At 43.2% G+C, this 15,128-nt stretch overlaps 1 protein-coding gene across 2 annotated transcripts in view; it reads right to left on the bottom strand.

Moving 5' to 3' along the window:
• Nucleotides 1-15,128, bottom strand: part of LOC126263133 (limbic system-associated membrane protein) — a 981,107-nt gene that overhangs the window by 846,940 nt on the left and 119,039 nt on the right. For both annotated transcript variants that reach the window (XM_049960157.1, XM_049960158.1), the window contains exon 2: nucleotides 1,695-1,895. In XM_049960157.1, the coding sequence (XP_049816114.1) occupies nucleotides 1,695-1,895 (201 nt within the window). The remainder of the gene's footprint in view (nucleotides 1-1,694; nucleotides 1,896-15,128) is intronic.

The following is a 15,128-nucleotide window of genomic DNA, read 5'->3' as shown; positions in this document are numbered from 1 at the left end:
CAGATCTGAGGATATAGTTGGCCAATGGAGTACCTTGACATCACGCTGACAATTCACAGAGACACGTGCCATGTGATGACAAGCGTTGTTCTGCTGAAAAGTGGCACCACGAGACTGTCACGTAAGAGGAAACACATGAGAGCGCTCGATGTCCGTGTCGTACCGCTTTGCCCTCAGTACTATCCGCCGTGCGCCGGCCGCGGTGGCCGTGCGGTTCTGGCGCTGCAGTATGGAACCGCGGGGCTGCTACGGTCGCAGGTTCGAATCCTGCCTCGGGTATGGGTGTGTGTGATGTCCTTAGGTTAGTTAGGTTTAAGTAGTTCTAAGTTCTAGGGGACTTATGACCTAAGATGTTGAGTCCCATAGTGCTCAGAGCCATTTGAACCATATCAGCCGGGCGCTCAAGTGATACCCGATGTCTCTCCACACCATGACGCCGTTGCGCCTCTCCAAAAATGGAAGAATGAGACATCTCTCAGTGTGGCCGCCTTATCGCCGACACTGCTCATGCGCAGTAGTGTAGAATCGCGATTCTTCTCTGAATGCGATGCTGTTAATCGACAGTCAATGCTTCCCATTCGCTCCATCACTCCTCGACCGTCGCTAGTGCTGTGCTGATAACGGTAGCCTAGGCATCGGACGGCAATTCGGTAGTAGGGCTGCTGTTAATCTCCGGCCTACGGGGCAAGATGACAAAAAATGTTATTGGGAGCCCGTTATTTGTACTCATTTGGTAGGCTTACTTGTGAAGGGGTTAGGATGTACTTCGTGCTCAATACGATGTTCCTCCCTTGCGGTGGTCAGAAGTGGTCGACCGGAACGCGACAATAAGGTCCAATCGAATTTCTGTCAAGCGTTGATAACGCTGTCTCACACTGGTACGCATCTCCTTGTCCTTCACAGTTGTCAATCGACTTCTGACGACGTTCAAGCCTCGTATATACACTAACAAGCCCAAGGAAAAAAATAAATCCAAACAACAGTAATGCACTGTGACGGTCTTTCTATCTGTCGCAGAGAACTGCGACGGTCATCATTCACGTACCCGCCGATGATGTGTATCCATAAGAAGCTTCGCTGACAAACGACCATGTCTTCTGGGTGCTTCACTTTAGTCAGGCAATGTATTACACTACCAGCTCGTTTCGACGACGCGCAATTTTCAAGCGCTACTTCTATTGTAATTTTAATCCGTCGCCCTGTGTGGGTACAAATGTGCGTCTGTCATTTAAATATTTAAACACTTTCATACTAGACAAGTGAGAAAAACATCCCATAATCGTCAACGATTAAAAATGACCTTCCTGCCTTAGTGACTTACGAGCGAAGACATACAACCCATTATACGTCGCACAGAACATTGCTCTTCACGAGTTGATTCGACAGTGAATCCCCGTGTTATAACTAGGGGATGCCACCTGATGATACTCACCTTTGACGAATGAAACTAGTCATTTAAATCAAACAACACACAAACTGTGGCGGTTTTCCTGAACGTTAATTACAACGGTCGCTGTGTCCCCTGAAGTCGATGCCTGCGACTGTTACGACAAACAAGAGTATCGAATTAACGAGATGACCTCAAGATCGGTAATCTGTCTTTGCCCAAGGAATGTAATCAACTAACACTTGTTTGCACAGAGTCACAACTGAAGGGATCAGAGAGCTGTATCCCGCTCTGGGGGGGTACTCACCAAGTATCTCTACAGTGTGCGTGATTTCGCGAGGCTCGAGCGTGCCGATCTGGCACACGTAGTCCCCCGCGTCCTGGGTCTGTACGTCGCGTATCTCCAGGTTGTAGCCGTCCACCAGGCGGATTCGCTCGTCCGGAGACACTTTGGTTGCTCCCGCTGTCAACACGGCGATGCCACGTTTCCATACCAACACGTAATTTCCTGTGGACAAAAGGAAATCCACTTAGACTATGTTATGTATTGATTGTTACCTCAGGACAATGCTAAACGTCCTCTCCTAGTCATGCAATGATCTGAAGAAAAAAGAAGTACTCTCTCTCTCTCTCTATCTCATGATCACACACACACACACACACACACACACACACACACACACACACACACACACACACACATACATACACACACAGGGAGATTGAGCTGCCCCACTGATGACGTTTTGTGCAACCCATACTACGTCTTTGTTAGGAATGGCATCCAGACTGGTGACAGCCATGTAATCGATATAAGTTACCTCTCAAGTGTTTTGGGTAAATGTTAGCAAACGAAGTCGAGTTTGGCCATGAGTTACACGGTATTTGTGGACCAAGATATACCGTACTTCTGCCGTACTTACCAAAGAATTTTCAATCTTTCTTTGTGTAATTAGCAGTGAAGTCATATAATTTGTGATGTCTCTGTAAGTTTATTCTGTTTAGTACTTAATCTTTCGTAAATGGTGTGGTGTCACCGCTAGACACCACACTTGCTAGGTGGTAACTTAAATCGGCCGCGGTCCTGTAGTACATGTCGGACCCGCGTGTCGCCACTGTGTAATCGCAAACCTAGCGCCACCACATGGCAGGTCACAAGACACGGACTAGACCTCGCCCCAGTTGTACGGACGACATTGCTTGCGACTAGACCTACCAAGTTTTCCTCTCATTTGCCGAGAGACAGATAGAATAGCCTTCAGCTTAGTACATAGCTACGACCTAGCAAGGCGCCATTTGTATCAGTGCTTATAGCGTACTAATATTCAAGAGAGATGTATTCCAACAAGAGAATTAAAGATAAGTATTATAAAACTACGTACTTTTCTTTAGTGCATTAATAAGTCTCCTGTTCCAGTACTTCAAGCCCGTCTGCGTTAGTTTAGCGTGCACCTAGCTACCTCATTGTGTCTATGCTGTATGAGCTAGACACAACAAATGGTTCAGAAACTTTGCCTTGTAATGTGTTTATCACCGTAAGAAACAACGAAATTAACTTGAGACAGCTGAATGGGAAGTGTGGAAGTAACAATTTTTCCAGTTTATAACCCAGTGAAAAGATTTGTATATGACACGCATTGATGTGATGAAGTAGTTCCATAAGGAAAATTTGTACAATAGGTTCGTATAGTTCACCATTCATTCTGCAACATTTTGACGATGTGCTTCACATCTCCAGATCAATCTGGCCAACGACATTGTTCTGTCATAGGACGTTGCATAAAACGAATCGGTAGGGGCAGCTGAATCACTCTGTGTAGCCTTTGATCATATCCCACAACTGACAACACTTCGTAATATAAACAAGTAAACATTATGGAAGAGTGTGTGTGTGTGTGTGTGTGTGTGTGTGTGTGTGTGTCGTGTCCTCGACTGCAAACCGTGCTTAGTGCAACAGGTAGAAAAACAGCTTCGTCAACTCTACACAACAGATGTCAAACATTATCGACAGCAGTTGATAAAATATACACGGTGTTCCTCAATTCCTATTACAAGCACCCAGGAACTGTAAAGGGCACTAAATAGATAAGGTTTCGATGAGGTGATCACATCTGGAAATGTATCACTTGGATGTAAAATTAGTTTGAAAATCAGATCATTTTCAAATATCCAGCTTTACAGTAAGCCTACGCACACAACTCTGACCGTTGAGCTCTACAGAAGCCAATGGCCTGGTAAACGTTCCAAATACTCGTTGGCGGGCTTTCTTCTGCCTCGCGGAAGATGCCCTCTTCTAAGTGGACAGTGCAGTGCGTCAGCGGAGCACCACCGTCACAACGTTTGCAGTAACACGAAAATCGTATGTGGTGTAATGACAACAGGGACTGACTATGGCGCCATATTCTCAGTTTGCTTGCGTACGGTGAAGCCGGAAATTTAAATGGGATGAAACACATCCGACAAAAAAATATTGCCTCATTGCCTAACTGTAGCACATAATGCTAGCCTAAAAATCATTAAGACCAGGTGGTTATAACTAAAGTTCAGGTGCTCGTGGAGGTCCAGTGCGGGCCATAATATTATCGTATGGCACCGAAACTTGGAAGTTGTCCTAAAGCGTTAATGTGGAACTGACTAACGCTGGAAAACAAATTAGTTCCGTTTGTAACCAACAGGTGCAATTCTGGCGCTGTACACTGTTTGTCTGCTGGTACGACAACTGGTACGACATCCACACTGTCACTTAAAAAGCCTTAAGATTTGTGAGCAGTGCGGCTATAGAGAAGGAAGACCGTGCGCTGTTGGTGAAATCGTTTTATGTGAATGGCAGCAACTACAGTGATACATTGAGAGGGTATCCCTGACTGATACGTCTGAAGAGAGGCGCCAACTCATTAAATGGTTTAAAGAAGATGGTAATGTATTCCGAAAACACGGGTAACCTTGAAATGCCATTTGGTAGACGAAGGCGTCCGATCACAGTAGAAGGTATTTACGAGACTGTTGTTGCTGTAACTGACCATACAGTGCGAGCCCCGGGTGGTGCTAGTGTTCGTGCAGTGCATGAGAATTGTCCGTCCCATCATCAACAATACGGAACGTTTTTCTGTCTATTTTACACTGGTATTGATACAACATGCTGACGGTGCAACAACTGAAACGTAATGATCCAGAGCAACGTTCTGAATTTGCTCTTCGGTTTCTTGCAATGATCGAAATTCATGACATGTGGCCGGGCATATTCTGTGGAGTTACGAGTTACATTTTACATTGCAGGATGCAATGAATAAACAGAACTGCCGAATTTATGGTACTATTAAACGCATTTTGTGCACTAAGAGCCACTGCATTCACCCTATGTGTTGTATGGATTCTCAAGCATGTTTATTCTCGGTCCATTTTTCTTAGCAGAGAATACACCCAGAGGACTGAGAGATGTACAAAAATGTCTGTACGTTATCGAGACCTCTTCGTGTAGCGCGTGATTACTGCTTTGGAAGAGCGTAACTGAGTCGAAACCACCGTTTTCATGGGAGATGGGGCAAGCCTTACGTCGCTCCCGCAGTGAATGATCTGCTTAATGCAAATTTCCACGAACGTGTTATCTCAAGAGGTTTTCAAGATCAAGCCTGCATGATCACCTGATCTGAATCCATGTGACCTTTTGCCCTAGCTTTATCGAAAAGAACTCACTTACCAGGGACACATACGGCCTCTGCCTTACATAAAGGGCAGTATACAGGAATACGTTGCTCATTTTCCACAGGGACTTCTGCGAGCAGCTGTTGATCGTGTCGTTTTACGGAAACTGCATCTCGCCGGCGTCTCGGGTGCTCATACTGAACAAACTGTGTAAGCGTCAGCTTATAATAAAAACAATATTACGTTCTTCCCACTTGTTTGAGCTTTTCTTCCCACGTTCCGTTCCCAACTCATTACATATAGAAACATTTCCACATGTCATTCTTGTATACACGCGCCAGGTACGCACTTTTCCCAGCGTAAATCTATTCCGCATTAACTCATTAGAATATCTACGAAGTTTCGCTGCCGTAAGATAATTACGGCCCACACAGGACCTCTGTGAATAGCCGCATTTTAATTATAACCACGTAGTATAATTTTTTTGTACGCACACTGTAACAGAGCTCTGATCATTTTGGACCGCTGATTGTATGTAACTAGTATCAAGCGGACAAATGACGCTTTAACGATATGAGATGCACGGTAAGTGAATGCAGTTCCATCTTCTTCGATTTCCTAGCGAACATTGCGAAGGACTCTGTATGCTGTCGATACCTGGCCATTGCCCACTGCTCACTACAGCTATTCAAGCTCCTCGTCTTCAGTTGGCCAAACAAACAGGACAGCAACTGACTGGAAGCATGTATCGTATTCGTAGGGGTCGCCATTTGGCCTTTTTTTCAAATTGTGCAAGGAGTCTTGCAGTGACTGTCCACTGAGGTGTCTGACCCGCAGTATTGTTTAGAGAACAAATCCTTCAGTCGACAGAGGAGTGTGCGCTGCCGTGAAGTTAGATTAAAACTCGTTCGAGCTCAGCTTCAGCGTGCAATTTTAATCTGTCAAGAATTTCACAGCAACATCCATTTCGTTGCGTAGCAAAAGACCGATACTAAAACACGAATTACTTAGGAAAAAAAACAAAAGAAAAAGGTAGGTACCTGTTGAGGGTAACCGGCCGCGGTGGTCTAGCGGTTCTAGGCGCGCAGTCCGGAACCGCGCGACTGCTACGGTCGCAGGTTCGAATCCTGCCACGGGCATGGATGTGTGTGATGTCCTTAGGTTTAAGTAGTTCTAAGTTCTAGGGGACTGATGACCACAGATGTTAAGTCCCATAGTGCTCAGAGCCATTTGAACCATTTTGTTGAGGGTAGCAATTTCAGTCCTATATGTATTATTTCAACACATCAAATTTAAAGGAAACAAGCCGCTGAAAGATTTACGATCTCACATCAGATGACCACATCGATTACACGCTGAATACGGGGGCAGAGCGCAGCGTGTATTGCACGAACGTCGTTACATAAGCTCGTCTGTTACAAGCTTTAGGTTACGTAAAGGGACAGCGCTCATTTCATAACGTGACAAAGTTTCGATGTGGGGGTATTCTGTAGCGTTCTGTTGACCACAGCTGAAATAATGAGACATTCCTGTATGACGTAAGCCGCACACTTCTTTTGCAACTCGGTGTAGCGACGGATGTAGAGCATTAAATGGGAGTAAAATGAATATGTTTCACTATAAGCAACACCGATCTGACCATTGCTGAATGAAGCACTCGTGTTTTGCACATAAAGGCGTGTATGTTGTATTTACGAATACTGAGAATTAATTAACCGATATTTGTTGTACGAAATCAATGAACCGCTAATGTGAAATCCAGATGCGGGCAGTGCGTAAAAGGTGGATTTGAAGACTGATACAGAAGCAGCCCAATGTGCGATGAAACTCTAAAGTTAGCAACACTTCGATGACTTGATGACTTGTTCTCCTTAACGTGAAAGACGTAGTGTAAGAAAAAGCCACACTGATCACAGAACAGTGTCGCCCTATTCAACGTAATGTATAATCACGTGACTGCATTTCCTCCTAGATTTGTCTATTTATGCTGTGACAAGCTTTAAGATAACGAAGGAAATAAAGTGACTTGGAGAGCAAGAAAAACGATAGGTGAAAGTCTTTTTATTTCCTGTGTTAAGGACAAAATGATTGCAAACTTAAATGAATCTCTGTTGAAGATGACCACCTGTGATTGAATATATTTGCTAAGTACACAAATAAATCTGGATTCTTTTGTGATTGTTGTAGCATACAACACTTACTGTGAGTGCATTACAATACATTGCATTAAAGTTCCCGTCTATTGATACGTAGACTTCATAAATTTTTGAGAAACTTGCCACTGAGTCAGGACAAAGTTCAAATCCTAACACCTAGCCGCACTAAGATGCCAAGACAATGGTTTTTAAGAATGAAGGCACTTAGGTTTGTCATCCACCTAGATGACTATATTGAAAGTATTGAATATCACCGTATGAAGTCATCGCTGATCATAGATCGGAGGCACCGAGGCAGTTCGTATGTAGCTACTCTGAATCATCCCGAGATTAGAAGAATACCGGTTTTCGTGATTCTATTTAAGCATCAAATGTCAGATTTCTGGGGACTGATGTGCAAATTTGGAGTAAATATGACTAAAAAGATAAATCATCAAGGTATCAAGGAGTCAGTAGTGTTTATGGACAACGCAGATACCCACAAATAACTGTAAATATGACTAAAAAGATAAATCATCAAGGTATCAAGGAGTCAGTAGTGTTGATGGACAACGCAGATACCCACAAATAACTGATTACTTCTCTCTCACTGAAGCGTACAGCAGTGAAAGGCTGGTCGTGGGTTGCGTCGTCAGTATCACCGTTTTTCGGAATAAGATGGCCTCTAACGAAACTGGACAGAAATTAAATTTTAAAATAAATTTACAGTGGTTTTCAAAAACGTTTTACACATATACTTACATACAAACACATTCATATAGGTGTACATATGTACCTATGTACATAATTCAAGAATAGGTACACACACACATTATATATATATATATATATATATATATATATATATATATATATATATATATAGGGTGAGTCACCTAATATTACCGCTGGATGTATTTCGTAAACCGCATCAAATACTGATGAATCGATTCCACAGACCGAACGTGAGGAGAGGGGCTAGTGTAACTGGTTAATATAAACCATAAAAAAATGCACGGAAGTATGTTTTTTAACACAAACCTACGTTTTTTTAAATGGAACCCCGATAGTTTTGTTAGCACATCTGAACATATAAACAAACATGTAATCAGTGCCGTTTGTTGCATTGTATAATGTTAATTACATCCGGAGATATTGTAACCTAAAGTTGACGCTTGAGTAACACTCCTCCGCTGTTCGATCGTGTGTATCGTAGAGCACCGAATTACGCAGGGATCCAAAGGAAACGGTGATTTATCTTAGGTGCAGAATAGACTGGAACAGAACATTACGTCCACATGCTAACACCTTTTTATTGGTCTTTTTGACTGACGCACATGTACATTACCATGAGGGGTGAGGTACACGTACACACGTGGTTTCCGTTTTCAATTACGGAGTGGAATAGAGTGTGTCCCGACATGTCAGGCCAATAGATGTTCAATGTGGTGGCCATCATTTGTTGCACACAATTGCAATCTCTGGCGTAATGAATGTCGTACACACCGCAATACATCTGGTGTAATGTCGCGCAGGCTGCCACAATATGTTGTTTCATATCCTCTGGGGTTGTAGGCACATCACGGTACACATTCTCCTTTAACGTAACCCACAGAAAGAAGTCCAGAGGTGTAAGATCAGGAGAACGGGCTGGCCAATTTATGCGTCCTATGAAACGCCCGTCGAACGTGTACCTCACCCCTCATGGTAATGTATATGTGCGTCAGTGAAAAAGACCAATAAAAAGGTGTTAGCATGTGGACGTAATGTGCTGTTCCAGTCTCTTCTGTTCCTAAGGTCCATCACCGTTCCGTTTGGATCCCTACGTAATTCGGTGCTCTCCGATACACACGATCGAACAGCGGAGGAGTGGTACTCAAGCGTCACTTTAGGTTGCAATATCTCCGGATGTAATTAACATTTTACAATGCAACAAACGGCACTGATTACGTATTTGTTTATATGTTCAGATGTGCTAACAAAACTAACGGGGTTCCATTTAAAAAAACGTAGGTTTGTGTTAAAAATATACTTCCGTGCATTTTTTATGGTTTGTATTAACCAATTACACTAGGCCCTCTCCTCACGTTCGGTCTGTGGAATCGATTCGTCAGTATTTGATGTGGTTTACGAAATATATCCAGCGGTAATGTTAGGTGACTCACCCTATATATATATATATATATATATATATATATATATATATATATATATATATATATATATATATATGTGTGTGTTGTGTGTGTATAAATAACAGTATTCACTGCTAATCGATCAGCCGCTGTATTGGATTGTAAAAATTGTACAACGGCTGCATTTGAAGCGCCATTGCCACGAGTCCTCAGTTATAGCTGAGAATTCATGTACTAGTTCACATTTATGCATAGGTATATACCACTTGTACCCCACAACAGACTCGTGACTTTTCAGTTAAAAGAGCGGCAGCAGAGTCTGGCGAGTCGAGTCTCCTGAGCATACGGAGACGGCATGTCCGGAAATGACGTCATAGGAACCTGTTGACGTGCTATAGGTAAATACACACAGCACATTTCTGATCTCTGTTACACAGCCATCTGCAGATGGGCGTTATTTGTGCCTAGTTGCGTTGTCCGTCAACAGTACGTAACTCAACAACTGTCCATCAACAGTACTTAATAACAGCCACTGAGTTCAACAAGATCCAACATTGATAAAATATCATTGAAAACTTATCGCAATCGTATGTCTGCTATATATATCTGTATTCCGTGGCGTCACACTCCAATAATAGCTGGAATCTTCCAGCGTACTGAGTCATTCTTTATCAAAAACTAACACCCAAGCGATAGTAGACGCATTGTCTTCAGATTTTCTTCGCGAACCGTTGCTGTTCTTCAGTGACGTTGATCGTTGCTTAATCCCATTCAGATTCGCCTCCTCTATGAACCACAAGTCGCGCATACATGCTGAGATGAAAAAGTATAAGCACGCTTGTTATACAGCGGTGGCGTGGTAAGAGTGTGTTAAGCACGGGTTTAATACACAAACGACCTGCGCCCGGCACGTTGCCGGTCACGCCACAAACGTGGCCCTTACGTCATATGGCCTTTCCTATAATTAAAAGCGTAATCGCATCAGTTTATCTGCGCTATTCATCAAAAACTTCCAGCGACGAGTAAACATTTTGAATGTTTTTTTCAAAGCACCACGAATTACTTGGTTAACTGCATTTCGAACGGGAGTCAAAAGCAGCAAAAATTGCTTCTTAAATTATATTTGCTGTTTAAATTGATGCTTCAGTATCGGAACAGAAATAAGGCGAACGGACCTTCAAACGAGCAATGCTATTGGATGTAATGGGACATTTTATTACGATATTCGCGAGTCAGGCAGATAACGCTAAACCAATTTATTTTTTGCTGAAAATACTGGAAGTTATAGCACAGATAGTATTACGGTGATCTGCCGCTCTGGCTAATGGAAAACAAATTATGGGTTAACTTGTAGGGGGGGGGGGGGGAGTACAGTTCTATTCCATAAAGCGTACTGGCTCAGTATACTTTACATTCACCGGTCCGCTGTATAGCGCGTAGACATAGAGTGCGTGGGGAAAAAATCCCGTTACACCAAAAACACAACACATTACCACGCATAATGCGGTGCAGGGAGATCGTTGGGATTCGAAACAGCTTCCAGTCGCCCCAGAATGGATAAACACAAGCCCCGTACTGCTTTCAAGGGAATGTCATACCATTTTACTGCAAGATAGTGGCGGTTCAGGTAACGATTTTGGAGGTGGATAGGGATCACATACACCCTTCGGTCCATAGTAGAGCGATCACTAAGGCTCAAAAATATGATAACTGTGATGACCAAGGGAAGTACGACAATTCATCCTCAAGCTCACAGAATTAGTTATGGAAGACGGGAACTGTGTGGACAAGAATCCTGTCGTACTGGAACACAGCATAACCATTTGAGAATACTGTACCATGGGAATTTCCCGATCACCCAAAATGGTCTCACAATTCTTCGTGTTAGTGGGACCTTCCAGAGTAACGAACAGGTCCGTAGGATACCACGATATGGCTGCCCAAGTCATTACCGGACCTGAGCTATGTTTCGCTCTTGGGATGGAAAGTCGGCCAAAAGTTGGAAACAGTGTGAAACAAGACTATCGGACCAAATTACTTTCCTCCATTGCTCCATAGTCCAGGTTTTATGGCTTAAGTACCCGGTTTCCCCGTAATGTGCAGGTGCATCAATGATGAGCAGCTTTGCAGTTCCAGCTTTCTCTGCTTTTCCCTTCTTATCGAGCTCCTTTCGTGTTGTTTTGGCGGTAACAGGGTTCGCAAATACGACATTCAGTACTGCAGTGTCTTTGGTAACTGTCGTCCTTTTATTTCTTGTCACAATCCTCCACAGTGACCGTCCGTCACTCAACACACACTCTCGTCAGCACTGTGACTTATCGAATGATGTTTTGCCGCTTTCCCTGTATTCAGTATGAATCTTCCATACGAAGCTTCTTGAAACACCAAACACTTCTGGTACCTTGGTTACGAAAGCACCCACCATAAGAGCGACAACAATTTATCCTTCGTCGCCCGGGCTAGCCGCGCGGTCTGGGGTGTTTAGTCACGGCTCGCGCGGCTCCCCCCGTCGGAGGTTCGAGTCCCCCCTCGGGCATGGGTGTGGGTGTTGTTCTTTTAACTTAGATTAAGAAGTGCGTAAGCCTATGGACTGACGACCTCAGCAGTTTGGTCCCATAGTCCTTACCACAATTAAAAAAAAAATTGCTCTCTTTCGAATGCACTGAGCTCCGACTTGGTGCATTCACAACTACGACTGACACTTGCAACGCACTGAGTACATTGCACAGATGACGTTCGTAATCAGACACCACAGTGCAACTTGCAGGCATTGCTAGCAAATGCGTTTATGTTCAATATTGTATTTCATGTTGTTTGTCCCTGATTTTGTGGCCCCCCTCCCTTCCTTCCCCCCCCCCCCCCTTTACCAGCGAGCGAGAATACGTCATGGGGATCTACCATGAATATTCATTGCACTAACTGAATGTATTTCGGAGACCGAATTGTTTCGTAGAAACCGTTGTCAGCACAGAACGAAAGGCGACTCTTCGGAGTAAAAATAAGCGAATTAGACTCTGATCAAGGAAGGAATGTAGTACCTTATGCAATCTTCACTCTGCGCCACTATACTTTAGTTGCTGTTTTGTCTCCATTACCAAAACTGATCTGTTGCAGCTCTCCACATTTCTTTATCGTGTGTAAGTCTGCCGAACTACTACAGCTTCAGTTCATTTGAACCTGCTTACTGTATTCAAGTCTTGAACTCCCACATTTTCTCCCTTTACCAAACTGACGGTTTATATTGGACTCCACATGACTCCCGTGTGCGGTGACTGTTGCATATAGGAACTGAAGAATGCAGAGGTCCGTCGGGAATAATCTGAATTTATTGCAATTCGGTTTCGACTATATACTGGTAGTAGCCATAATCATTGCATACATCACCGAATACGAGATTTTTACTCTGCAGCGGAGTGTGCACACATGAAACTTCCTGGCAGATTAAAACTGTGTGCCGGACCGAGACTCGATCTCGGGACCTTTGCCTATCGCAGGCAAGTGCTCTACCATGTGAGCTACCCAAGCACGACTCACGACCCGTCCTGATAGCTTCAATTCCGCCAGTACCTCGTCTCCTACCTTCCAAACTTCACAGAAGCTCTTCTCAAAAGGTCCCGAGTTCGAGTCTCGGTCCGGCACATAATTTTAATCTGCCAGGAAGTTTCATCACAAAATATGGTCACATCACACTTGTCTCAAATCTGAAATATTCATGTTCGTATTCTGTCAGATAAGCTGATTATTTTCTCAGTGTGTCTATAGGTGTGACTATGTACGGAAATTTGAAAGATGTATTCAAGTAAATGTTTTATGTGAACACACTGGATGACGTATGCACTAATGACAGTTATTCTGAAGTGGAACCGATAAGCAATAAATTCAAATTAATGCTGCATTCTTCCATTTGTAAAGTGACAATTCTGTGGTGCCTCATTATGTGTCAGATCAACCCATTGCATCTTATTTATACCGTAGATAATTTTTTCCCAATTTGATTCAGTACCTCCCCATTAGTTATTCTGTGTATCGTCTAATTTTCAATAGTCCTTAGTAGCACAACGGTTCAATAGCTTCTATTCTTTTATTGTTTGAAATTATCGTCCTCATTTCACATCCGTGTAAGGCTACATTACAGGCCAATACCTTCAGAAAAGAATTGGTACAACTTAAATCTAATATTAGATATTAAAAAATTTCTCTTCCTCTGAATCGCTTTTCTTGCTTCCTATCGTCTCTGCATCATCCATGGTCAGGTAGTTTGCTATCCAAAGAGCAAAACTCATAGACTACTTCTGGCGTCTGATATGCCAGTCTAATTCTATTAGCATCACCTGGTTTAATTCGACTACATTCCTTTACACTTGTTCTACTTTTGTTGATGCTCATCCTTCAGCCTTTGTAAGCGGCATTATCTAGCAGTCAACAAGTCTCCAAGCGATGAGCAATTGGCGACAACAGTCCATGGCGCGCGCGCCACACACACAGACACACATACACACACACACACACACACACACACACACACACACATACACACACACACACACGTTATTAGCTGTATGAAATCATAGAACGAATGTTCGGACAAGTTTCCCATACACCTTAAGCTAAAATATTGCCTCAATAATACTGGGGAATTCATTTCAAAGTTGGAGGAAGGGAAGGTGACATCACATCCGACAATACCGCACTCAGTAAAGCACTCCGGTGTTGAAAAAGAACTTCGGGTTTAGGACATCATTCTATACCTTCACCACATACCATAGCTGAATAAAGTTAATAATTTGGTATACAAGTTCCTCGCGAATTAATCCGTATTTTGAAACTTTGTTTATGCACTTACGGCAAACTGTGTTTGTCCGTTATGTAATCCGTGAAGCATTTTTTCTTTTAACTCACCAGATTACCATTATTTCCTGCCTTAAATTAATCTCTAAACTTTAATCTTCCTCTCTAATCTATTTATTTCTACGTAAGTGTCATATGCAACAGTTTTCGCAAACTGTTTTGCGTATTCCTGTGTCGTTCTAACCATTTTTCCGCGTACTATTCCTTCCTGCAGCAAGTTCACTGTTCCTCGATGCAGAGGCAGATCTGTACACCGCCCCTTCTTCTGGTAAAGATTTGTGCCTCTACACACACACACACACACACACACACAGACACACACAGAGAGAGAGAGAGAGAGAGATAGAGAGAGGGAGAGAGAGAGAGACGGAGGGAGGAAGGGGCGGAGGGAGAGAAGTTGAACAACATTTCGGTGCAAGTGAATACTTTCATTAATAGAAGAAATTGACAATTTTTTCAGGTTGGGTTATTCCAGTACACTACAAAGGTTTTGTCGGCACTTCTTCGACAATTTGTTTCTTTCGTCAAGTGTAATCTCAGGCCGGCCTTAGTGGCCGAGCGGTTCCAGGCGCTACAGACTGGAGCCGCGCGACCGCTACGGTCGCAGGTTCGAATCCTGCCTCGGGCATGGATGTGTGTGATGTCCTTAGGTTAGTTAGGTTTAAGTAGTTCTACGTTCTAGGGGACTGATGACCTCAGAAGTTAAGCCACATAGTGCTCAGGGCCATTTTCTTTGTAATGTCAGGATAATGTGAGGAGGCCAACATCACTGTTGCCAAGGAATAGAAACCGTTGCTGCGGATATCGATTAAAATTGCATCGTCGTTGGCAGTGCGTCCGGAAAAGACTAAATCTCACTGAAAATTAATATTTATAGTGTTTATTTTTCCCTCTAAACCGCGCATACTTTTCGTTGTGACTAGTAATAGTCACAAATATCACTGGCGGCGAATATGTCGACATAGCGTAAATTTCTTAGGA

This window comes from Schistocerca nitens, chromosome 6, assembly GCF_023898315.1.
Source record: "Schistocerca nitens isolate TAMUIC-IGC-003100 chromosome 6, iqSchNite1.1, whole genome shotgun sequence".
NCBI classification, from domain to species: domain Eukaryota; kingdom Metazoa; phylum Arthropoda; class Insecta; order Orthoptera; family Acrididae; genus Schistocerca; species Schistocerca nitens.
This window is presented reverse-complemented; position numbering and strand designations above follow the sequence as displayed.